Source organism: Panthera onca, chromosome F2, assembly GCF_046562875.1.
Source record: "Panthera onca isolate mPanOnc1 chromosome F2, mPanOnc1 haplotype 2, whole genome shotgun sequence".
Classification (NCBI taxonomy): domain Eukaryota; kingdom Metazoa; phylum Chordata; class Mammalia; order Carnivora; family Felidae; genus Panthera; species Panthera onca.
Window position 1 is genome coordinate 23080314 of NC_138356.1, and position 27199 is coordinate 23107512.

The 27199-nt window shown below is 40.1% G+C and overlaps 1 protein-coding gene and 1 long non-coding RNA gene across 11 annotated transcripts in view; one reads left to right on the forward strand and one right to left on the reverse strand.

Annotated features, from left to right (window-relative positions):
* Positions 1-14088, reverse strand: part of LOC132664182 (uncharacterized) — a 53886-nt gene extending 39798 nt beyond the window's left edge. For 2 of the 3 annotated variants that reach the window (XR_013553535.1, XR_013553534.2), the window contains exons 1-2: positions 13878-14088; positions 12042-12118 (exon numbers count right to left, since the gene is read on the reverse strand). This is a non-coding gene — a long non-coding RNA (uncharacterized LOC132664182). The remainder of the gene's footprint in view (positions 1-12041; positions 12119-13877) is intronic. The other variant, XR_013553536.2, reaches the window with a different exon arrangement.
* Positions 14089-14188: 100 nt separating this feature from the next.
* The window catches only part of TERF1 (telomeric repeat binding factor 1), a 34241-nt gene continuing 21230 nt past the window's right edge, over positions 14189-27199 (forward strand). For 2 of the 8 annotated variants that reach the window (XM_078441772.2, XM_078441768.2), the window contains exons 1-3: positions 14190-14557; positions 21304-21399; positions 25489-25610. In XM_078441772.2, coding sequence (XP_078297898.1) covers positions 14251-14557; positions 21304-21399; positions 25489-25610 — 525 coding nt within the window. In that variant the 5' untranslated portion in view covers positions 14190-14250. Of the gene's footprint in view, positions 14558-21303; positions 21400-25488; positions 25611-27199 lie in introns of all 8 variants that reach the window. The other 6 variants (XM_078441771.2, XM_078441769.2, XM_078441770.2 and 3 more) reach the window with 6 other exon arrangements.

Below are 27199 nucleotides of genomic sequence, written 5' to 3' on the forward strand. Positions count from 1 at the left end.
AGCCCAAACTGACTAAGAGAGATCATAAAAATTGGCACAGAGGTTAGGGGCTCTCATGAAGGATTCAGGTCTTTCCAATCACTCTGTATGTGGCCCACAGTAGACAAGTCCCACTAATATATATGGCTGCTAAGTTCAGAACGAGTCTCCCCAGAATGTGCCACTTTGGCATGCTGATTAGTTTTGAGTTGAAGATAATTAAAGTCCCAAAGATTCAGGAAGAGCTTTTGACACCCTCCTCAACTGTCTAAAAGAATTTAGATAGAGGGCCTGGTCCAGGAACAGAGCTATCACCAGAGATAACTACAAAGAGTATACGGGCTCTGTGTGCTAAGCTGTGGGGGAACTTGGCAGGGCCTGTTTGTTCAAAGTCTTCTCTTTGAACATTGTCTCTGCATGACATTGCAAACATTCGTTTACCAAACATTTGCTCTTCCTATCATCTTGTGAACTGTCTTCCTTCTCTTTGGAGCCCCAGACCCCTGTCCCTTTTCCTTTGTTCATGATGGCATATAAGCCTCAATTGCTTGGCTCTTCTTTGAGACTCTCAAATCTTTGTGGTGCTTCTGTGCATATGTAATTAAATTTGTTTTTCTCCTATGAATCTAATATCAATGTAATTAATAGACCAACCAAAAGAAGCCAGCAGGGTAGAGTAAACGTTGTTTCTCCCCTACACTTCCAGTTAGGTGCTTAGTATTCCATTCCCAGATATAAACAAGGATTTTGAGGCAGTTGAGAAAAGCATTTAATATATTTTTTAATTTTTTTAAGTTTATTTATTTTTGAGAGAGAGAGAGAGGCAGAGTACAAGCAGGGAAGGATCAGAGAGAGCGGGAGACACAGAATCTGAAGAAGGCTTCAGGCCCTGAGCTGTCAGCACAGAGCCCAATGTGGGCCTCAAACTGATGAGCTGTGAGATCATGACCTGACTGAAATCGGAAGCTTAACTGAGCCACTCAGGCACCCAGGAAAGCATTTAATATTAAAGAGAGAAACCAAAACAAACAAGCAAGTAACAAAGACATCAGATAGAAAACATAAGTAATCATAGTAAAGACAAACCATAATACATATCCTATGAAAGATAAAAGAAAATATAGCATCTGTGAAACAAGAACAATAAGCAACTTTTAAAAAGGAATATTCCAAGGAAAAGATAGAGCTCTTAGATATTAAAAAATAAGTTAATAGAAATAAGAATTTCAAAAGAAATATCTCAGTTGAGAGTATTTCCCCGAAAGTAAAACCAAAAAGATAAAGAGACTATTTTTATAGAGAGAAAAGACTTTGAAAATGACTAAATTAGTCAGAGGGTCATTCTTTATTAGGAGTTCTAGAAAGAGAACACAGAAAAAAAAATGCAGGGGAAGAAATTACCAGAAATAATACAGCTGATCACATATATGAGATAGGACTAAAGGACATGACTTTCTAAATTCAAAGTAATCACCAAGGGATTAGTACAATAAATAAAAACAAAACTACATTAAGAAAGAGTATCATGAAATTTCAGATGACTATAAATAAAGAAGAAATTGTAAAAGCTTCCAGACAGGAAAAAAAATTTCCAAACAGAGATTAAAAACTTTAATTGCTGGGGCGCCTGGGTGGCTCAGATGGTTAAGCCTGTGACTTCAGCCTACGTCATGATCTCACCGTTCCCAAGTTCAAGCCCCACGTCAGGCTTTGTACTGACAGCTCAGAGCCTGGAGCCTGTTTCAGATTCTGTGTCTCCCTCTTTCTCTACCCCTCCCCCACTTACACTCTGTCTCTCTCAAAAATAAATTAAAAAATTAAAAACTTTAAAACTTTAATTGCAACAGACGTCTCTATGGTATTCCTGGAAGCTAAAAAAAAATAATAATAATAATGGAACAATTATCTCCCAGCAACTTCTTTTTTTTTTTTTTTTTTAACATTTATTTATTTTTGAGAGAGAGAGAGACAGAGCATGAACGGAGGAGGGTCAGAGAGAGGGAGACACAGAATCCGAAACAGGCTCCAGGCTCTGAGCTGTCAGCACAGAGCCCGACGCGGGGCTCGAACTCAAGGACCGCGAGATCATGACCTGAGCCGAAGTCGGCCGCTTAACCGACTGAGCCACCCAGGCGCCCCTCTCCCAGCAATTTGTAATTGTGCATTCTGTATTCAAACTATCCATCCAATGAGAAGGGAGAATTAGTATATATTTAGGCAAGAATAGTAAGGTCCCATACATAGAGTAAGGGCACACTTTTACAGATGTTGGTTGCCAAAAGAGGAAACATAGTAAGCCACATTGATGTATGTTACTTGTTTTTGTGCAGAAGATTTCAAACCAGCTTCACACATCTCTGGCCCCGATCCCACCTCACATTCTACCCTCTTGTATGTTGGCCTTACAAGTAAGCTAGTAATAAAGAATATGACAGATTTTTTTTTAAGACTGAAAATCTTTGCATGAGGGGGCATTATATACTATGTATTCTATTGTTTACCAGAATATTCCATTAGATAGTGACCTCTGCTGGGAAGAAGAAATATATCACCAAAGCTGACAAAATAAGTAGTCAAATTCATCTCTTTAGTCAAGGAATTGGTTAATTTGGAAAGGCAATGCTGGCCAAATCTGTTATTAAGAATTGTTAAGGGGGGCCCTGGATGGCTCAGTTGGTTGAGCATCTGACTCTTGATTTCAGTTCATGTCATGATCTCATAGTTCATGGGACTGATCCCCGTGTTGGGCTCTGTGCAGACAGCATGGAGCCTGGCTGTGATTTTCTCTCTCTCTCCCTCTCTCTTTCTCTCTCTCTCTGTCTCTACCCCTCTTGCACTCTCTAAATAAATAAATAAATAAATAAATAGGAATTGTTAAGGCACAACTGTGCTCTGAATATCTTTATTTCAAAAATGATTCTATGAAGTATTTCAAAGTTATGTAGTATAGAAAATAATATAATAAACATATACCTGTCACCCACCCTTATCAAATCTTAACATTTTCCCATTTTTTAAGTAAAATAATTACATATATGTGAGGCCTCTTACATCCCCCTTCCTGAAAACAGTTCCCTCCTCCCCTGTCAAGGGGGCATTACTTAGTATTCATCTTTCTCATGAATTTTTTTCTCCTTCATATGAAAGTATCATATATAATATAGAGTGTAATGTGTGGCAGGTTTTAAATTTTTTATAAAACTGGGATTTTATAAAAATGGGATTACACACACATTTCTTTCTGAAATTTACCCCTTTCTGCTGGTTGAATTGTCCTGTTAGTGTGATCTTGTCCCCCTCCCTTGGGGAAAAAACCCAAAACACTGAGACTTAAACTGATAAGGAAAACGTGATTCTTCATAATAGAGGTAGGTAAGATAATTTCTAAATGGATTCTGTACAACAGTGTTTGAATATCAGGACAAAGGAGAAAACCAGGAGGAGTTAGTATTATTGAGCACTTACAATATGCCAGACAGCATTTTAAGTGACTTCTTTGGTTAAGTAATTTGTCCTCATGGCAACTCTTCCTCCACTTTTCAAAGGAAGAAACCAAGGCGAATAGAAGTTACCTAGTTTGTAGGTATCAAATAGGTCACACTGCTGAGCTGCAGGCCAGGAGACCAACCCCCCTCTGACTCTCTGTTCTGAACTCTGATACGTAGATAAGGCTTATAAAGAATTCTAGTGTACTACTGATGTGGATGCACTTGATTTCTACCACGTTCCCTTCCTTGTGGCTTTCTGAGACTCCCAGCTGGGCCCCAAAGGGTGGTGACAGTGGCTCTCTTCTCTCTATTCTGAAATTTAACTGGCCAGAAATTGAGCACCCTCCTGCATGCAAAACCTCTTGGTCCCTTGACATGAGAAAAACTAAGATTGTGATCCCTTGGCATGAGAGAAGCTAGGATTTGTTCTTGACTCCAGCAACTGGGACTTCAGAGGAGTCAAATATAACAACTTCTCTGGATCCACTCTTTTAAGGCAAAATATTATCCTTTTCCATTTGAAATAATCTTGTTGTGAGAAAGAATAATTTAATGTGCTGTGACATCCTGAGTCATTAAATAGGAGCGTCTAGCAGTGCTATGCACTTATTTGCAAAAGTTGATATGCATGAGAGCTTTTGGCTTTAATTCTTCAGCAGAGAGAAAGGGGAAGTAGACCTCCAGGCCTAAGTAAAAGTGACAAAGAAAATCGACTCTGGTTCGTGTCTGCTCCCCTAGAGGGAGACTTCTAGGGATAAGCAGGAATAGCATGGGGTCACAGTACCCGGTTTCAGGTCCTCGGTCCTTATCTTATTAAGTAGCTAGCTCACTTACCAGTCATGGGTGAGTTAACAATCCTCTGTGCTGCAGGCCCAACCTCTATAAAACCATAGGATCATAATAGTATCTACCTAATAAACTTGCTGGAAGATTAAATGAGACCATGCATACAATGCCCTTAGGAAAGTCCCCAGCACCCATTAAACATGCAATAAATATTAGGTATGATTGACACCAACATCATCATCATCATCATCATCATCATCATCATCATCAGTATCTAGCTGATGGAACTTGCTCTGACCTCCTGAAGAGAAGAAAGGGGGTAAGGACAGAATTGGAAGGCTCTGGGTTTTTTCTGAATACATGCAATAAATCTTAGAGTATTATTTAGTACTTAATAGCTGAAGTTTTCAAATTCTATAAATCTCAATGGTAAGAATGTTTTCTATTCTTTTGGATATCAATTTCTTCTAGTCATGTCTAAGAAAACTGCAACATACATTGACTCAATAAGTACTGATCGAACACCTACCATGTGACAGGGATTTTTCTAAGCATTAGGAATACAGTAGTGGACAAGACAGACAAAATACCTTCCCTCATAAATTTTATGTTTTAATGAAAGAAACTGACAAAGGAAAACCTAAAATACAAATACGATCAGTTAGTGATACATGCTATGCAGAGTATTGCAGATGAGAGATATTTAGATTGGTCAAGGAAAGCTTCTCTCAAGTCCCAATAGTTTATTTTTGGTATTGTTTCCCTTGCCTCAAGAGATGTATCTAGTGTGGCCGATGTCAAAGAGGTTACTGCCTGTGTTCTCCTCTAGGATTTGAATGGTTTCATGTCTCACATTTAGCTCTTTAATCCATGTTGAATTTATTTTTGTGTATAATGTGGATGGAGCTGGAGGGCATTATGCTAAGTGAAATAAGTCAGTCAGAGAAAAACAAACACCGTATGAATTCACTCATATGTGGAATTTAAGAAACAACAACAAATATGATCACAGGGGAAGAAAAGATAGGCAAACCAAGAAACAGACTCTTAACTACAGAGAACAGATGGTTAGCAGAGGGGAGGTGGATGAGGGGATGGCTTAAATAGGTGATGGGGATTAAGGAGTGCAATTGTTGTGATGAACACCAGGTGTTGTATGTAAGTATTGAATCACTAAATTGTACACCTGAAACTAATATTAGTTCACTGTATGTTCACTGGAATTTAAATAAAAACTTAAAAAAAAAAAAAAAGAAAGCTTCTCTGAAGAAGGTGGCATTTGAATGAAATGGGTTACCAAGAGATCTATGCAGTTATTTGAGAGAACAATCAGGTCAGAGGGAACAGCAAGCACAAAGGCCCTGAGGCAAGAGTGAGTCTGGCTTAATTAAGGAATAGCAAGAAGACCAGAATGGTTACAGCAGAGTGAGCAATGGGCAGAGTTTGCAGGAGCTATGGTTAGAAATATAAGTAGAAACAAGGTCATATAATGCATCTTAGTCCTTAGTGAAAAGTTTGGATTTCACTCTAAGAGTGACCACAAATCAGGGGTGCCTGGGTGGCTCAGTCAGTTGAGCGTCCGACTTCAGCTCAGGTCATGATCTCACAGTCTGTGAGTTCGAGCCCCATGTCAGGTTCTGTGTTGACAGCTCAGAGCCTGGAGTCTGCTTTGGATTCTGTGTCTCCCTCTCTCTCTGCCTCTCCCCTGCTCATGCTCGGTCTCTGTCTCAAAAGTAAACAAACATTAAAAAAAAAAATTTTTTTTTAAAGAGTGATCACAAACCATTATAGATTTGAGCAGGTGGGAAAACAAAAGATTGGGGTAAAAGCAAAGAGATCCATTGGGAGGCTACTGGGGTCCAAATGAGATGATGACTACGTAACTGAAGGTGGAGATGAAGACGATGGTTAGTCGTCACAGTCTGGACATATTATGAAAGTAGAGCTGAGCCAAGCTATTGAAGGACTACAAGTGTTGTGTGTGGTAAAGAAAGGAATTAAGGATGAAGCCTGTGTTTGGGGCCCAATTAATTAGCTAAGTGTGTGGAACTGCCATTTACTGAGGTGTAGGGGAGGAACACTCTTCTCTCCTAGTTTCTTTGGCTGTTCTAATAATTAAATTGACGTAAGGCAGATTAACAGGAGAAAAATGTAATCTTGTATGTGCGGGAGCTCACAAAAATAGGACAGAGAAGTGACCAAAGTGGGCATCTTTTAGACAAAGAAATAATAAATTTGTGAAAAACTGACAAGACAAGGAGTTTGGGCTTGATGGAGGAAATTGATAAAGAAGTAACAAGGTTTGTTTACACAGCCTTCCTGGTCCTGAATTCCCTATCTCTGGCGACAGGGATACCTCTTACCCTCCAGGTGCAGGAGGGTGCCCTTCGCATGGGAATTTATTTCCTACTTTTAGGGGAACAGAGAAGGGTCAGAGTGTCCTTCTTGTACCAGCTGTTTCTTAAGTAACTTTAATTTTAAATAATCAATATCAATCAAAATAATATCAATAATCAGTAATCAAAGTGGCATATTTTAGGGTGGCCTGCCCTGAAACCCATCAGGGGGAAGATGAGGGGTGGGTCTTGTTTGATAGAGTAGGGTTATATACAGACTTGTCAAATTTAGATGCATGCAATCCAAGCAGTGGTATGGGGTAGCTCAGCAGAAATGTTGGGGAGGGAGACTTATGTCTGAATCTCAACAACATCTAAATGACCTTAAACAACAGGAGGAAAAGGGGCACCTGGGTGGCTCACTTGGTTAAGCGTCCCAATCTCAGTTTCGGCTCAGGTCATGATCTCATGGTTTCGTGAGTCTGAGCCCCACATAGGGCTCTGCACTGACAGTGTGGAGCCTTTTTGGGATCCTCTCTCTCTCTCTCTCTCTCTCTCTGTCCCTCCCCTACTCACGGTGTCTCTGTATCTTTCAAAATAAATAAATAACCTTAAAAAAATAAAACAGGAGAAAAGGAGATTAACGAGAATGAATATAGTGAGAATCAAGAAGAGGTTCAAAGCTGAGGATGAGGTTTTTCCAACATTTAGAGTTTAGAAAGACATGGAATAGCCAACAGGAATACTGACAAGTGGCTAGTAAGTATGAGGAAAACTAGAAACGGATGACAGCCTGCAAGTCCAATAAAGAAAATGTATCAGGAGGAGGGTGTGATCAATTGGTCTGTGATGTTGAGTTTTCCATAACTCTTAGGTATCACAGAATAATCTTTTTTGTTTGTTTTTGTTGAGAGAGAGAGAGGTGGAGGAAGGACAAAGGGAGGGAAAGAGAGAGAGAGAGACAGAGAGAGACAGAGAGAGAGAGGGAGAGAGAGAATCCCAAGCAAACTCCATGCCTGGTGCAGAGCCCAACACGGGTTCCATCTCATGAACCGTGAGATCATGACCTGAGCTTGAATCAAGAGTTGGACACTTAACTGACTGAGCTACCCATGCACCACGGGTATCAGGAAATAATCTTAATAGCTGGTATCTGCATATATCTGTATGGCAGTTTACAGTGGCAAAGCATGTTTGTTGGTACAATAATTATACAGAACATCCTGTGAAAAATGAGTGCAATGATCAATTATGAGACATGCTGTCTGTGATGTTTCACTCAGAAGTTCATAGTCCACATTAATGCATGCATTTAGTGTGTGGCTCTGAGAAGTTAATGGAAAAGAAAACTGCTACCTTTTTTAAAACCAGGAATTTCCCAAATTGTTTTTTTTAATTTTTTTAATATTTTTATTTATTTTTGAGACAGAAAGAGACAGAGCATGAGCAGGGGAGGGGCAGACAGAGAGCGAGACACAGAATCCAAAGCAGGCTCCAGGCTCTGAGCTGTCAGCACAGAGCCCGACGGGGGGCTCGAACTCACGGACCGTGAGATCATGACCTGAGCTGAAGTCGGTCGCTTAACCGACTGAGCCACCCAGGCGCCCCTCCAAATTGTTTTTTTAATTGAGATTTTGGGGAGTAATTTATAAGCAGTAAAATCCAACCATTTTAGGAATACAATTTTGTGAGTTTTTATACAATCATGTAACTACCACCACAACCTAAGTGATTTTAAATCACAAATTGGGCCAACGTGGAATGTCTCTAGCTCCACTTTGGGAAATGTTTATTGAGGGTTTGTGAACATTTGCACATATATTATCCCACTTAACCCTCATGCCAGTTCTCTGAGCTACACAGTGATGGGGTTCAGGACACACTACCCCAAAATGTGGCACCTGGGCACGTTAAATATCTTAACCTTAAAAAGTTTTGTGTAAATGGCAGAACCAGGAAGGTCACTCTGGCCTCCATCACTCTTTTTCCCCGAAACAGGCCATAAAACTCCCATGTGAAACGTACCCTCCCTACGCCAGGAGGAGGGAAGACATCACTAGAGACCAGGAATTTGGGGCCAAGAAGTCTATATAAACAAACCTTGTTAAACTAACCTTTATCTTCCTAGACACTTCTTCACCATTTACTACCTCTCGCCCAAACTTCACAAAATGACTGTTTCTTCATCTAAAAGGTATAAAAGCTTCCTACTCTGGTCACTTCTTTGGCTCTTCATTCTCTTGTGGAGGCTCCCCTGTACACGTAAAAATTCAATAAAGTTTGTATCATTTTCTCCTATGAATCTGTCATTGTCAGTTTAATTTTCAGACACAGCCAGGGACCCTAAGAGGGTTGAGGAAAAACTTTTCCCCATTTGCCGTACCATTATTTCTCTATAAGACAGAGAAAGAAAGAGGCACAAAGAAGTAAAGAATCATGCCCAAGGTCTCACAAACCTCCTCAGTGAAAGAGGTAGATTGAAACAGATCCTCTTTTCACTTGGCACAGTGGGAAAATAACAGATAAACCACCAACAACTAGGACTATTTACTGAGTCCTTGATTCATCAAGCATCTCTTTAAAGCAGGTGCCGTTATTCTTAACCTTTAGGAGTTAAGTGTTAAGGGGTTAATCAGTTTGCTCAAGGGTAAAGAGTTAGAAATTAGTGGAGAAAAAATTCAAATCTAGGTCTTTCTGAATTCAGAGCCTGAAATCCCAGCTGCATCATACTGTGCTGTCCTATACAGTAGCCACTAGCCATATTTGGCTATTTGAGAACTTGAAATGTGGCTACTCCAAATTGATATGCGTGTAAATGTAAAATATACATAGAATTTTGAAGACACTTTAAAAATATAAAATATCTCAGGGATTTTTTATACTGATTACATGTTAAAACAATATTTTGGATATATTGAATTAGATAAATTATCGTATTAAAATGAATTTCATAGGTGGCTCAGTCGGTTAAACATTCGACTTTGGCTCAGGTCATGATCTCATAGTTCGTGGGTTTGAACCCCGGATCAGGCTCTATGCTGACAGTGCAGAGCCTGGAGCCTGCTTCAGATTCTGTGTCTCCCTCTGTCTCTGCCCCTACCCCACTCATGCTCTGTCTCTCTCTTTCAAAAATAAATCAACATAAGAAAATAATAAAATGAATTTCACCTCTTTTTACATTTTAAAATGTGTCTCCTAGAAAATTAAAAATATGTAGCTCATACACTGCTTTAATAAACAGAAGCTGACCAAACAATTTATTTCTTAGTGTTGCAGTCAAGAGATTTCCCCTTATTTTTCCATCCAGGGTAGAACACATCACCAGATACATTGTTTTATCCAAAGTTGGTTTGTTTCTGGAGGAAATAGTTAGAAACAGGATTCTTCCTCTGGTCCCCAGCTGTTTACAGTCATTTTCTTTTGCACCCACACAAGTTATTGCTTTCACTTTTGGTAGATTCATTTTTATTAAAAATATTAGCTAACCAATGACTTGTTAAAGACATACACCAGAAGTTTGCTTTTTTTTTTTTTTAAATAAAGCAATAAAATACAATGATCATGGGGAGTCAATACTGGACATCCAGCATTTAACCCACTGCATTTCCTTGCAGGGTGAACTAGCACCTGGGTGATGCCTGCATTCTGTCAGCCATGTCGCACACTAATCCTGAAAAGCACATAATACCTCCTAAAATATCTCAAGGGGTTAGAAAGATCTTCTAAATATTTTTAAATCACTAAAGAATAAGAATTGCCTAAAATATGTTCCTTCCTGAAACCTGCTTCATTTTAGTTCTAAATATTCTTTTAGTCCTTGATATTAATTTGATTCTGACTAAGGAAGAAGTCTTCATAAGTAAGAGTGTGCTTCTTTACTGGAATTATAGTGTATGTATATATGTATATATGTGTACACATACATAGTACATATATATGTGCATATGTGTGTATGTATATGTGTATGTATATGTATATGTATATTTACATATTTACATATAGTACCCACTACCTCCAAGTGGAGTCGAAATCTGGCACTTACCTATTATCATTTTATTTGTGTGGTTCAGTAGCTATCAACCCTGTTTCTGTATTGGAATCAACTGGGGAAATTTTGAAAAACCCAAATGTTCAAACCTTGCCCCTAGAAATTCTGATTTAGTGAATATGAAGTCTCCGTCAGCCCAATGAGAAAATCTGACGCACAACTGAGGTTGAGAACTATTCGTGAGGACAGTAAAACTAGTGTTTTAGGCTCCCTAAACTTACTTCTTTTTTTAATAAATATTTATTTATTTTTGAGAGCATGGGAGAGGCAGAGAGAGGAGACACAGAATCTGAGCAGGCTCCAGGCTGTCAGCACAGAGCCTGATGCGGGGCTTGAACTCGAGAAACACAAGTTCATAACCTGAGCCGAAGTCAATGCTTAACTGACTGAGCCATCCAGGCGCCCCTCCCTAAACTTACTTTTAAAAAAGAAACTAGTTTGCACCCAGATCTCTCTTCTGTCCTCTGTGCCTGCAAGGATACTAAGCACCTCTGCTCAAATTTCTTACCAAATCTCTTTGGCTTAGATGCTTTCCCTCAACCAAACGCCTACTAGGGTTTTTATAAGCATCACTCATTAGTCTGATGTTTATGTACGGTGGGTGTATATGTGCATGAGTGTGTCCCAACTGGACTATAACTCTTTAAGGAGAAGGATAACATCTTTATGTTTACCACACCCCATTTTAGGCAAATGCACATCACACACCGGGTACTTAGTTTAAAAAAAAAAAAGGATGTTTCAAAAGTACCTACAATGATCCCCAACTTACAGTGGTTTGACTTACAATTTTTCAACTTCTTGATGGTGTGAATCAGTGGAAGCCATACTTTGAATTTTGACTTTTGATCTCTTCCCACTAGCAGTATTTGATAAGATACTCTCTCACGATACTGGCGGCAGCAGCAAGCTGCAGCTCCCCGTCAGCCACATGATCACAAGGGTAGACAACCAACATACTTACAACTGTTCTGTTTTCCACTGTCAGTACAGTATTCGGTAAATTGCATAAGATATTCAACACCTTCTTATAAAATAGGCTCTGTATTAGATGATTTTGCCCAACTGTAGGCTAATGTAAGTGTTCTGAACACATTTAAGGTAGGCTAGGCTATGCTGTGATGTTCAGTAGGTTATATGTATTAAATGCATTTTTGACTTACAGTATTTCCCACCTATGATGGTTTTATTGGGACATAACCCCACTGTAAATAGAGCAAGGTCCGTAAGTAAGATCATGATGTGCTCTTAAGAACATCACAAAACAAATCAAATCCCTCCCCTAATAACAGCCCTTTAACTGAAGATAATTGTAGCAGTTATGGATCTCAGTCCATACACTCAAGTTTGCAAGAAACATAATCTTCTAATATTACCCACACTCAGGATTTTCTCCCCACTCACCGATTCCTTCACCTCAGACTACTAGAATCCATCACCTTGAAAGCAGTCCCGAAGGAAATGATACATTATGAACTTGCCTGCCAGAAAAAAAGAAAAAAAGCACCATCTCAGAATGTTTACGAATTACGTAAGTTTTCCTGAAATGCCATGTGTTTGAATTATCTATCATACCATTAAATTAAATATGGCTAAAATGTTTTTGGGACTTTATGTATTATAAGTTTTATTGTAGGTATTTCATACTTATTACAGCTGAGTTTTCTGATCATAGTGATGTCAAAGTATTATTTAGAGGAACAAACCTACCATCCATGTTGTTGTTGATGGGCAGGTTTAAAAAATTAAGAAATTTTTTTTTTTTTCTGAGAGACCTCCTCCTCCAGGCTATTTTCTGGCCCACAACCCAATAAAACTCTGTATTACTGACTTTCTGTTGGGATAAAATTTTGACCCACCCTATTAGGCCAGCGCTTCTTAAATTCTCTTCAGTGAAATACCAGCAAGGGAAGAAGACAGAGAATGCAGTATATAGCTGGATGTAGCCCCAAACTAAATTTTGTTGCTGATTAGGATTAAATCTTAATGAAATTCTTCACCTCATTTCATTATACACCATTGCTTTAAATAGTAAAAAATGTTTCACTTCCCTGAATCTTTCAGTAAATTGATGCCATAGAAAAATATGTTTACTTTGTGGCTTTGAATAAATTGGCGATACACCTAAGAATAACCCTTAACTCCAGCTGGGAAGAAGAGGAAGCTTGGAGGAAAGGAAGGAGAAGCAGGCTCCACGTGAGAGCCTTGCATGGCAAAAAAAACTTTCAGTTTGGAAACCCAGTGTTTGTTTGCTATGTTCATAATGTACCTTAACCCTTACTCCCTTAGATCCTGTTCCCCGTTGTTTGCAAGCAGGACTTACCTTCTATAGGGCCATTAGAGCTTGAAGGTGCATTCCCGTCTGACTCATGATTCTCTTTCCAGATAGTACAAATGCCCTGCTTTTCCAGCTAATATTGAGCACTTATTATGTACCTGGTTTCGTTTTAAATTCTTTATATTTGTCAAGTCTTTTAATCTTCCCAACAAGCCTTTGATGAGGCTATTATTATACCCAATATACAGAAAAGGAAATTGAGATATAATTCCTTCAAGGTCACCCAGCTAGTGGATAACTGGTAGGGGACATTCCAACCTAGGCATTCTTAACCGCTGCAATATTGTGCTTTAAATGACAACATTTAAACTGTGTGTAAAATTAAAACACATAAAGGATTGATAATGTTGGATGTGTTATAAAGAGAAAGGGTTTTAAAGTAAACTTTTTATTCATATTGAATATTGAAACGTGCATAAATCATGTTCAAAAGTAACTATCACCCACATAGAGAAACAGAACATAACTAGAGTCCCTCCCATCACCTCTTATGCTCTAAATTTCAAAGTTCAAAATAATCATTCACTTAGTGTTGTACAAGCTGAACTCTATATCTATTTAAGACCCTAATTAAATTCATTTCCATAGTAATATACTCTTTCTAGAGTAGTGATCCTCAAAATGTGGTCCCCAGACAAGCAACCTAGCATCATCTGGGAACTTGTTATACTTGCAAATTCAAGGACCTCCATCCAGACCTACAGAACAGAAACTCTGGGCGTGAAGCTCAGCAATTACGTTTTAACAAGCCCCCGAGCTGACTGTGATGCACGCTAAGGTTGCAGAGGCTTGGATGTAAGTCCGTTGTAACGGTTTTGGTTGGTGATCACGTATTGTGTTAAGTGAATACTACCGCCTAAAGCGTTAGGCGTGGATAACGGTGACAAGTTCTAATCACCTACCTTTTTGAAGTACACTGCGGGTAAAATGCTTTCTATTTTAACTAACCGTGTTGCTGTTGCCGTCAATGTTGCATTTTATCAGGAGTATAAAGCAGGCTCCTCACCTCCTAACCTCACTAGTCGCCCAGTCCATAGGAGTCCAGTTTACCAACAAAGCCCGGCTGCAGCGTGGCGGGGAATTCAACATCCTGAAGCGGGAGCAGGCCTCGGCTAATCAAATGCAAGGCTTAAGTCGCTCGCCCACCCTGGCGGTGTGATTGGTGGTTTCCCGCCGGCGGAAGAGACCTTTCGAGGCACCGCCCAGGGCCCTCCCGCACTAGCCAATCGTCGCTCGGCGCCTGGGGCGGGGGCGGACTCGCGCGAGTGATTTAACATGGCGGAAAATGGTGTCTTGGCGGCTCCGAGCCCGCGGGGGCGTGCGGATGGGGAGGACGCGGAGCCCCCGGAAGAGCGAATGGCAGAAACGCCGAGAGATGATCAGGAGCAGTTTGAGTGCCAGGAACTGCTGGAATGTCAGGTGCAGGTGGGGGTCCCGGAGGAAGAGGAAGACCCGGGCCTAGTGGCCGAGGCCGAGGCGGTTGCTGCTGGCTGGATGCTTGATTTCCTCTGCCTCTCTCTTTGCCGGGCCTTCCGCGACGGCCGCTCTGAGGACTTCCACCGGACCCGCGACAGCGCAGAGGGTGAGTGCTGGGCGCGCCTGGTTCGGGGCTGCGCTGAGGCCGGGGGCGACGACGCGGAGCGGGGCGGGAACCTCTGCGAGCTGTCAAAGCCCAGTTTGCAGCGCAGTACCCCTTGGGGGGGGGGGGGGGGGTCGGGGGACCCGGGCTGCTGCGGCGCAAGACCCGAGGCTCTGAGTTGAAGTTGGTTCGAATCCCGCACCCGCCTGTTGGCAGCTTCTCAGTTTTTCTCAGATTCTGTTTTTCTCTTCAGTGAAGAGAGAATTAGAATTAGACCGCCATTTAGAATTGATGCAGGATCAAACGAGTTAAAATGTATAAAATTGCCCAGCGTCTCAAGTCCTTTTTCTCCTTTGGCGCTTGTATTTGTTGTTTTTATCGACTCAGGTATTCCTGTGATGGCATTTATTAAGCGGTCACAGTGGCCTCCAAGTGACCCAGGCATCAGTGTTTTCTATTAATTTGTGAGCTTTTTATTTTTTTTAATTTTTTTTTTAACGTTTATTTATTTTTGAGACAGAGAGAGACAGAGCATGAACAGGGGAGGGGCAGAGAGAGAGGGAGACACAGAATCTGAAACAGGCTCCAGGCTCTGAGCTGTCAGCACAGAGCCCGACGCGGGGCTCGCACTCACGGACCGTGAGATCATGACCTGAGCCGAAGTCGGACGCTTAACCGACCGAGCCACCCAGGTGCCCCTATTTGTGAGCTTTTTAAATCTCATTTGGCTTGGTTGCCTGCAGAATAAAAGTAACTGTCAATGAAATTTACTGCCTGCACAACACAGTCTGTAAGCGATGGACAAAAACAGATTCAGAGAAGACTGGCTTTTTCAATGAGAACAGAAAGATATGCTGGTATTTAATATAAAATTAAACACTTCAGAAAACAGTATCGACACATTTCATCTTCATGGTCATCCCGTAAATTAGGCAGGTAATCTTAGTTTATAGAGGAGTGGACTAGTCAAGCAGTCTAAAGTGTTGGTAGGGGGGCGCCTGGGTGGCGCAGTCGGTTAAGCCTCCGACTTCAGCCAGGTCACGATCTCGCGGTCCGTGAGTTCGAGCCCCGCGTCGGGCTCTGGGCTGATGGCTCGGAGCCTGGAGCCTGTTTCCGATTCTGTGTCTCCCTCTCTCTCTGCCCCTCCCCCGTTCATGCTCTGTCTCTCTCTGTCCCAAAAATAAATAAAAAACATTGAAAAAAAAAAAATTTAAAAAAAAATAAAAAAATAAAAAATAAAAAAATAAAAAAAAAATAAAGTGTTGGTAGGTTAAAAGGAATGTTCCACACCTGTGCCTTATCTTCCGCTCCAAGAACCTTTCCATATACTGACTGTGTCAGATGGCACTAGAGCCATGATTAATTACCATTAATTAGAAAGTTAAATCCTGAAATGAAGCCAGTTCGTTATACTTAAAATTATTTAAAAAGTCCACTTTGGGGAGAAAGGTAGGATTATCTGTGTATTAATGAATTTGAGTTGGAAACATTAGTATCAGCTCCTGTTTGGCTCAATACAGGCATAAATGGCGTTAAGAAACATCATTCATTGGGTAAATTTGCGGATTAATTGGCTTTATTAAACAATTTCATGAATTGGGCAGCATCCCACCCAGCCAAGCAGGGAGGAGGTTGGAGAAGTTGTACAAAATGGAAGATTTTTATAGGAAGGAGGGCAGGGCAAGAAAGTTATAAGCAAAAGAAAAGGATTATTCCAGTCTAGGTCCATTCCCTTTAGGAGGAACAGCAGGCGTCTTACGCAGATTACCTCATCTTTCTTTGGGGGATGGAGAAGGCCCATTTGGCAGACTTTTTGGCTCCAGTCACAAAATTCCTACCAACCGGTTTAGACTATTTGGGGAAGGTTGAAAGTGCAGCCAGATTTGGTGGTAAGCCCAGTTTGGGGACTTAGCCAGAGTGACACCATTTTGGGCCTGTGGTTTTCTTTTAACAATGATTACATATAGAAATGTTTATGCATATTTCTATACATGTCTAGACACAGGTTAGTTAGTATATATTCATTTACTTATTCTGTTAGACGAAAGGGCACAGAAGCAATGTAACCCTACGTAGTAACCTAGCACTGGAGGCTTGGTTTCTAATACCATTCCTTAATAAAGGGAACCAGCGCTCTTTGGAGAAATGGCCTGAATCTGACCCTGGGACAGGAGATAGGACAGATGAACCTGGAGCATCTTGTGCCAGAAAGTAAGGAAGTGCTAACAGCAAACCCCCAGACAAAAAGAACTTTTGGGGGTACAAAGGGAACAGGAGCCAGCTGTAAGAGCTCCCAATGGCCAGAGCAACTCGAGCAAGAAAATAGTTTGAATTCTAACCCAAAGGTAAAATAATTATCTGTGAGCCCATAGTGATGTAAATAAATGATGGAATAAATAAGGAGATGAGATAAGAAACAAATCTCCTGCAGAAGAATTCCAAGTAATTTATGAAGCTACTATGTCGTCAAGGAGGTGAAACCTAACACCCCACTCCTTAAGTGTGGGCTGTGCAGAGTGACTTTATTCTGAGAAGTACAGTATGGCATTGGGGGAAGGATAACTTTACAGTAGAGAAGCCTAACAAAGATTAATTCACACCTAGGTCATCAAGGTCAACAGGAACGGTGACAGTTTGGCATTATATATACTTTATATGATGTATTGAATATGGAACTTTACCTCTTTGATCTTCCTCCCAAAACTTCTTAACTCCAATCAAATTGTGAGAAAAACATCAGACAAAGCCCACTACAAAATATCTCAAAACTGCCAAGGTAATCAAAACCAAGGAAAATCTGGGAAACTGTGATGATGACTAAATGTAATGTGTCCTGGGTGATATCAGCAGAAAAAAAAGGACATAAGTAAAAATTGAGGTAGTCAGAAAAGACCATGGACTTTAGTTAATGATGTATTAATATTGATTTATTAATGTAACCTGTACCATACATATACAAGATGTTATTAATAGGGGAAAGTGGGGGGAGGGTATATAGGACTTCTGTCTTCACAATAATTCTATAAATTGAAAACCTTTCTAAAAATTAAAGACTTCTTTTGAGGTTCTAGGTCAAGACCCGAGGAATAATCTAGGCCACCTCTATTATTTTTAGGATCAGGGCACAGAAAGCCAGAGAGAGTAAACTATTTTTTAAAGTTGCACTGCTAGTCAGTGACCTATAAATTGTGAACATAGTGTTGTCTCTGTATTTCCATTTTGACTGAAAGGACTTCCTTTTATCTTTTATAGAATTTCATTTACTTTTCAAAACTTTTCAAAAACACACAACTCTTGATGCTTTCTAGAAAATTCTTAGCTCTTTCATTCTGACTCACAATTATTCTCACACCTCACTTAACTTAGGCCGTTTCCAGACTAGGAAGCAGTTTAAGATAATGATTAAGAGCATGGGCTCCCGGGGGACACCTGCGTGGCACAGTCCATTAAGCATCTGACTCTTGATTTTTTTCTGCTCAGGTGAGGATCTCAGGGGTCAGGTCATGGGATATAGTCCGGTCTCTGGCTGACGCTGACAGCAGAGCCTGCTTGGGATTCTCTCTCTTCCTCTCTCTGCCCCTCCCCTGCTCACTCTCTATCTCAAAATAAATAAATAAACTTAAGAAAGAAAGAAAAAAAGAGCATGGGCTCCAGAATAAATTGTCTGAGTTTGATTCCTGGCTCTGCTACTTTATAGCTGTTAGACCTGAAGCAAGTTACTTACCTCTTGGTAGGTCAGTTTTCTCATCTTTTTATTTGGGGTGGGGGGCAGAGAGACAGTGAGAGAGCCCAAGGAGGGATTCTCCTGTTTGTCAACACAGAGTCTGATGCGGACTCGAACTCAGGAACCATGAGATCATGACCTGAGCCAAAATCAAGAGTCAGACACTTAACCGACTGAGCCACCCAGGCGCCCTCAGTTTCCTCATCTGTAAAGTGCTGATAATAGTATCTACTTAAGAGAGTTGTTGAGAGAAACACATGAACTGATCGATATAAAGCAAGGTTTCTCGACGGCCTCAATACTGTTGACACTGTGTGTTTGCACCACATGATTCTTTGTTCTGCATACACACGAGAGTGGAGGGGGGTGAAGGTGAGGGTTCTCCTGTGCTTTGTAGGACGTTTAGCAGCGTCCCAGACCTCAACTACTAGATGCTAGCAGCATTCCCCTTCTACTCGTGACTTTCAGAATTGTCTCTAGACACTGCTGAATGTCCCCTAAGGGACAAAATCACCCCCATTTGAAGACCACTGGTATAGAGTGCTTAGAGTAGTGCCTGGTGTTAGAAGTGCTTAAATACAGTGGCTATTGCAGCCAGTCAGTAGATCTCCCTAACGTGTTTCTGTCAGCAGTGTTTGGTTACAGGTGAGGAGAAAGCAAGTAGCCAGGTTCAACCAGGGGAGGTTTTCATTGTTTTTATTTTGTTTTTTGGCTAGCAGGTACAAAGAACAGAAAGGCAGTGGTATCTGTAGGTACTGCATATGGACTAAATTGAATATGGAGGGAGGTGAGATAGAGGTCCGATTTTCTTCCCTAGCATAGAGTAGATTCTTTTGTTTTGCTCCTATAGCATACTTAATCTTTGTGGCATTAAAATTTTAATGAATCACTTGCGTAACTTTTGGTTTCTGTCTTTAACATTGGCTAGCAGTAGCTGTTAAGTAAGTATTGAACTGTTTAAATTTTATATTAATTTTGTGCTCTCTCTGAATCTTGTTTAATTAAATTGTAGCTGGTTTTGGTCCAGATAATCTCTGGTGTAGTTTAAGATTATGCTATTTTAGAATTGAGGAAATAAATACAAGTCAACGTATTTGTCTTTTATCTGCTTAGTAGCTGCAAGACCACTTTTTGGTTTTGCTAGTTGATTTAATCTTTATATACACCAACCAAGCCCTGGGTGAAGTGTAACTGTGGAACCTTCAGGTCTTACTTTAAACATAATTTCCTCAGAAAAGCTTTCCTATCTCCTTCCTCCAACTAGCTACTAAAACACATTCTAAGCTTTCTTTGTTATATGCATCCATAGCATTCTGTACTTGTCTTTTTCAGTTTTCTCCACGTTTTTACTTAAATTGTTCAATCATTTGTCTTTCATTGCTACATAGTAATAAATTCACTGAGATCCAGGATTATGGTTTACTCCAGCATCATACTCAATGCCTAGCATAACATCTGCGTGGGCATTCAAATATTTGGAAGACTAACATTAATACTTTTTTTATACATCTGCAGTTTTATTTCTTCTTTGGGGTTAGGGTTGAGGAGAAACAGGTTTTGGCTGAGAAATAAACTTTTTTGCTGAAATTGTACCCTGAAAGTTTTAAATAAGTAGCAGAAGAAAGGGAAGATAGGTAGTTGGTAAACTGAGGCCTAAAGTTGCTGCCCCCTTTCCGTGTCTGCCCCTATGACTTCTTGTCCCAAACCAAATTACAATAAAGGAAGTATTCTGCTCTTTATTTTGCTCCGGTAATGATCTAGACTGGAGACCAAGAGGGGATTGCCACCACAAGTTCCCAAGAAGGAGCGCCACAAGTTCGTTTATACTATGGTCTGTGTCTGAGACACGATCCCTAAAACATCTATCAAAGAGTAAAAGGTAGCAATGTGGACTTGATTTGTTTCCAGAGCTTTTCTGCCCAGCTGTCACTGACGAACACAGCGAACACCAAGGGCGCGTCTCTGACGGCCCCTTCGATTTCTGGAATAAGTATTGTTCTACTGGAGCTGAGCAGCAGCTTTGGAACATTCCTCTTAAATGAGCTGCATGTGATTTTCTCCACATACCCTGTGGAAGCACACTCAGGTGGTTTTAGTCTGGAATTCGCACACGGAGCACATTCTCCCGCCATCGCAGGGTCCTCCACCAGCCGGCAGGGCAAGCCTGAGGTGCTCCCTGCCATCTCTGCATGCACAGGGGCCACTGCTTGCAGAGCGTTGAGGTGAGAGCGCAGAACTGCCAGCAGAGGGGGCTCCCCGCGCCTGTAAGCCTGGGGTGCTGGGCTGCGCACCTTTCGGGACAGGGGGACCAGCTTGACTGGCCTCGTGCCTCAGTGGAGCACTCACACTGCAGCCCTCCAGGAGCTCCAAGGTCAGGGCTGCGGAGTGCCAGAGCTGCCAGCTGCCCCAGCAGAGGCTTTATCAGGACGTTCCCATGGCCATGGCGAGAAAGCCAACACGCTCTTGCTGGACCAGGCTGTGCGCTCACTTCTTTGGACCCACAAGGCTTTCTGGAAAGGCCACGGGGCCTCGGGTGCAGCAGGTGGCCACACCTAGGGCCGTCTCCTCGCTGCCAGCTTGCCCCAATAAATAGGTTTTTTAAATCTCTGTAAGTTTAACAGACTCCCTTAACTGAAACCTTGACCAAAATAATATGAAATATTTCCTATAATATTAGGTAGGAGTTTTAAGGTATAAAATAAACTTCCAGCTAATGATTAGACACATTTTACAGTTTGAGTCTAAATCTCCCTTTTTATTAGTATAGAATGCTACCTGTGAAAGTACTTTTAAGTATTTATTATTCTGCATGTGAAAATCTGTTTTTATTTTACAAGAAAAGTGCTCATTGCTGTTTTTCTCATTTTTAAAAAAAATTGCCTATAAATAAAAGCATATAGCTCTCGGTTTATGATTTTTGCATGTTTATAACCTATTACTCAACCAACCACACAGAGGCACTGCTGGGTCAAGTTTGGCTTTTTTTTTTAATATTTTAATAAAATTCACATCTTTTCTTTTTCAGCTATTATTCATGGGCTGTCCAGTCTAACCGCTTATCAGTTGAGAACTATATTCATATGTCAGTTTTTGACAAGAGTTGCAGCAGGAAAAACCCTTGGTAAATATGTGTTTTTATCTTATTTGTGAAATGTTTTAATCTATGTCTAAAGGTAAAACAATGAGAGGAAACACATGGAAGCTGTTAGTTGTTTTTGAGAGTTTGCACTATGTATTTGGCATGTACATCTATACAAGCATTTTTAAAGGAAAAGAAATATAGTTCTCATCTCCTTAGAGCGCTGGTTGTCAAACTTAGCTTGCTTCAGAATTATTAGAACACTTGTTAAAAAACAATGCTGAGTCCCCTTCCCTACCATGAATTCCTGATGCAATAGGATGGATGGGAGGGGCCCTGGAGTTTATATTTCTAATAAGTTCCCAGGTGATTCTGACACATGGGGAGCCACGCTTCATGGACTCTCTTGGAGATTTACTTTAAATTTGACTATGGTAACTTTGTGGTGACTCTTCCATACACATTCTGTTTTTTACTCACAACTATGATAATTGAAACCTTTTATTTGAACTTGATTTCAGTACTTATTTAGATAGGTGAATATGATTTATAGCTATAAAAGCTCTCTCCTTTATCTCTACAGGTAATTTTAGATTGTAATGGGCAAGCCTGCTTCAGTTTATTAGTAACGGGTGATATTTACAACATGGTCACTTAAAGGACCTTTTGCTACAAATAATTACATATTTATATTGGTGTTTATAATTTACACAAATGCTTTCCCAACAGTGCTAAGTGGTAGGCAGTACTTAACATGAAACTGTTTACTTATAATCCTGTTGTAGTATGGAAAAATCCCAGTGCATTAGTACCACTCTCGTGACGTTCACTGTCCAGCTCTGGCTCATACAGTATGCTGCATGTTGGGGGTAAGACTAGGGCTGCAATTAATGCCATGACCATAAGTGACTAGGACTAGAAGGGCTGCAATTAATGCCATGACCATAAGTGACTAGGACTAGAAGCAGAGTAGATATAGGGAGACAGAACTATAGGTAGTCTGGGCCTGTAGCTAAAGAAGAAAAGCATCTGGATGTGGACACAATCAGAGAATTCCTGACCATGCAGACAATAAGTTAACATGGTTGTTAACAGTTGTTTTGTAAATTAAATATGACAAAATATTCTAAAGTGCCCAACTGTGTTTCACATGTTAGCAGTTGTTCAGTGGATCTTAACTTTCTCCCGGATGGCCCTTCCTCTAGCCTCTCCTTTCTTTCTGGAAAGAAATGGAGAATGTGTGTGTGGCGCCATGGTTTAATCTTGAAGCTCACCAGGATCCCCCTTTGGGTATATCTTAGACATGATAGGCCCATGTCAATTATCAACAATCAATGTATTTCACCATAATGGACTCAAGTGAGGCAGCAATTAAAATTTTATTTTAATTTATATGGTAGACTTTCAGCTATATATATAATTCTTCCTTTTTTTTTTAAAGTGGTTGCTCAACAGCAGCACTGCCTATTAGAAATGTGAGCTATATATATAATTGAAAAGAAATAGATGGACTTAATTTTGGCAATATCTTATTTAACCCAATATTTCTAAAATACATAAACATATAATCAACATAAAACATGTTAATGAGACATTTTACCCCTCTTTTTGCAGTAAGTCTTTGAAACCTTGGGTGTATTTTATACTTAAAGCACATTTCCATTTGGAACTAGCCATATTTTACCTGTTTAACAATTATGTATGACAGTGGCTACCATATTAGCTTTAGTCTCTGCCCCACATAGCTTTGAAATGTGGCAGATGTGTTGAAGGGCAAACGTTTTGTTTATGACAGGTTTCATTCTTTCATGGGACTTTATTTTTTAAGTTCTGTACAGCTCTGGGAGACTTCCCTACCTTTCTACCCCAGCTTTCCGAACTGCCCCAGAACTCAGCAAATGTCCTGAGGGGAAAACCAACCATGTGTTTTCAGTTCTTCTATCCAGTCCACCAAGCTAGCCCCAAGGAAACCGCCAGAAGCTTTCCTTGTTGCTATTACCCCAGTAAAATCTCCCTGCCTGGAATGCACTTACTGAACCTTCGCCTTATAAACAAATGAGGCCAGGGAAGAAAAGCTGCCCCTCATCACCTCCCCTCAAAAGGATTCTCTCCCTGGAGATGTAGTTCATCTAGTTCTCTCTGCTTCCACCACTATCCCGTGCCTTTAGCAACATGCTTTTGCAATTTATCCCACTTTTTTCTAGCTGTAATAGGAATGTTGGCCTACCACATTCTGCCTGAAAGTGAAAGTCTACTCTAAAGTTTTTGAAATTAAGATTTAACAGTGATACATTTTTCCCCTACATCTCACATTTATGAGAAGGAAGGCAGATTAATGAGATGGGTTAGATAATGTCCGTCCAGAAACCTAATAGGAAATATAAATATTTAAGTGAGTTTTTATTTTTGTAAGTGTTTATTCTGAGAGAAAGAGAGCACTCACACAAGGGTTGGAGGGGCTGAGAGAGAGGGAGAGAGAATTCCAAGCAAGCTCTGCACTGTCAGCTGATGGGCTCACTCTCACGAATCATGAGATCATGACCCGAGCCAAAATCAGGAGTCGGACACTGGTGTGACTGAACTGCCTAGGCACCCCTGAAGTGAGTTTTTAAAAGAAAAAAAAAAGTGAAATTAGAAGGATTAGGCAATCTGCCTTTGCATTTTCATCTTTCATGCTTTCCAGCATGTACTCTAGCCTTACCAAGCATCTTGTTGTTCCTGAAACACACCTTTTTTGAGACAAAGTAAGTGGTGTTTAAGTGTTCTGGAGTCTGCTTCTACTACTTGTTAGCTGTGTCACCTCTCCAAGTCTCAGGTCCTACTTTATAAAAGACAAAGTTGATAACGTTGTATCCCCTTTTAAAGAAATTGTGTGGATAAAGGAGCTACTGCATGTTAACCACTTAGCATAGTGCCTAACATGTAATAGGACGTTAATATGTGTTGACTATGAGTATGAATATCTTTTGTACTCCTCTGCCTTTTGTTCTGCTGCTGCCTTCCTGAAATGTTCTCCTTCCCATCCTTATCCTCTTCACTTGGTTATCTCCTATTTATCCTCAGTGTCCCAGTTTGGATTGTTTCTCTTCCATGAAGGATTCTCTTCTAGTATCCTTTCGTAGAGTTGATATTCTATTCCTCATATACACTAGACCCTCCTAGAGGGTTTTTGGGAAATACAGATGCATGGGCTCTACCTTGTACTAATTAAATCAGTCTCTAAAGGATGGGTCTAGGTTATTTGCATTTTATTTTGTATATTTACTTTGAGAGAGAGAGACACCACACAGGGGTGGGGCAGAGAGAGAATCTCAAGCAGGTTCCACGCTCAATGCGGAGCCTGACTTGGGGCTTGATCTCACGTCCTGACCGTGAGATCATGACCTGAGCCAAAATCAAGAGTCGGACTCTGTAGAGGCATCCCTGTAGTTTTTTAAAGCTCCTCTGATGATTCTGAGGTATAGCTAGAGCTGAGAAGCGCTGGCATAATACATAATTCTAATAAAGTACCAGTCACATCAGTTTGTCTTTCTTCATAGCTAGCAGTCGGGTTTCATAAGGGCAGGAACCATTTCTTCTTCCTGGTCGTATCCTAAGTACCTGGCACAGGGCCAGGAATATAAAAAGACTTACTCTACAAATTAATAAATTTTTATGTTTAAAATGTTGGAGGGGTGCCTGGGTGGCTCAGTCAGTTAAGCGTCAAACTCTTGATTTCGGCCCAGGTCATGATCTCACAGTTTGTGGGATTGAGCCCCACATCAGGCTCTGTGCTGACAATGCAGAGCCTGCTTGGGATTGATTCTCTGTCTTTCTCTCTCTCTCTCAAAATAAGTAAACATTAAGTAAATTATCAAAATGTTGAAGACACAATTAGAAGACAACAGGAAATAAAGTAGAAATCGTTGAAACTCCTGACATTTAAATTGCATGCTCCTTCAGATTTTTCAAAGGAAGAAAAGGAAATTAACTTGAATCAAATCACTTGCCTAAACTGTTGTGTACAGGAATACTGCCTAGCACAGAGTATATACTCCGTAAACATTTAAAGAACTGAATTCATTAAAAATTGACCAAAGTAAGGTTCTATTTAGCTTCCTTAATTACTTATTTTTGTTCTGGTTTTAAAAGATGCACAGTTTGAAAGTGATGAACGAATTACACCCTTGGAATCCGCCCTGATGATTTGGGCCTCAATTGAAAACGAACATGACAAACTTCATGAAGAAATACAGAATTTAATTAAAATTCAGGTATGAGTATTACATTATTATTATTATTATTATTATTATTATTATTATTATTATAGAATCTAAGCACACAACATCTAGAGCAATTAAGAGCTACTTAATAGAAGTTGGGCGGTAAACCCAAAGTAAAATTTAACATACTTACTCTCTTCAGAAATTTGACCTCTGGTTTATATTCTTTGACACAAGCTCTGAGAGTTGGGACTTAATGTTTGCTACCTAAGTATGTATATATATATTGCCCCCACTTGAGAAAATACACTGCATCAGTTTAAAGATCACAAAGCAACTTTCAAAAATCAGTAGTTTGTACTGTCTCAATTTCTATTAAAAATTACAAATATGAAAAACAGAATATTTGGTAAGAAATTCATAGGTTTTTGTGAATAAGGGAATGTAAAATTTTAACTGTGTAGAGGGAGTTTTAGGAGTAACCCATTAAAGAGTGAGAGCCAAAAAAGTCATTCAAAGATACAGTAGCAGGGAAAATATGTTTTGCTACCAGGCAAAGCAAATACTAAGGATTGTTCTAGTTAAATAAATTTTTCCTCAGTTTTAGAAAATTATTTTATGGTTGGGTAGGAGAAAAAACTCCAGATGAAAGCCCACCTTCCCAAAAATGAATTATTGTTAGTGTGGTGATTGCCAAGTGGAATTAAGACCAGAAGAGAACAGGCAAAAATATGACTGCTACTTTTAAGAATTTCAGCCTGGGATGAAGAGCTTTGTCATGTTATCCCAGTTTTTGGAGGGGATTCTAGAGGAAGCAGGCCATCATTAATATACTAAGGTAAAGTTGAGCGGGTTACCATAAATTCATAGCAAATATAATATATTGCTTGCTATTCGTCACGTACTATTCTAAGCACTTTTCACATAGAAGTCTAATCCTTACAATAGCCCTATGATATAGGTACTATTATTTACACTGTTTTACATACAAGGAAACTGAGGCACATGAGGTTAAATAGCTTGCCAAAGTTTACAAAACTATCCAGATGGTAATAGTAGTCCCATATCTTACCATAAAATATCAGAAAGGCCAGTTTATAAAATGATTATTCAGAAACATCTGGTTTCCTAGGTTTCTATTAGAGATTTTTAAGGATCCTAACTAATTTTACACATCCTAATCATCAGAAACACCATCCACCTCCTCTCTCATTTCCCTTTTGCTCGTATTAATATTTAGGTGGGCCCTAAATGTACATAATGTAGCTCCTAATTTATTTATTTATGTCTGCTTTTTTTGGTTATTTTATTTTAGAGCGTGTGAGTGGGGGAGAGGGGCTGAGGGAGAAAGAGAGAGAAGCTTAAGTAGGCTCCATGCTCAGTGCAAAGCCCAGCGTGGGGCTCGAGCCCACAACGCTGGGATCATGACCTGAGCCAAAATCAAGAATCAGATGCTCAACCAACTGAGCCACCCAGGCACCCCTTAATGTCTGCTTTTAATTGGCCTAAATTCGAAAGAGGTAGAATGCTGGGCATTTACTAATAGAGATACAAGGGGCCAATGAAAAATTGTTACATCCTTTTCAAACCACAGTTACTTCATCTTTGAAAAGGTATTTTAAATCATTTATCACATTTTT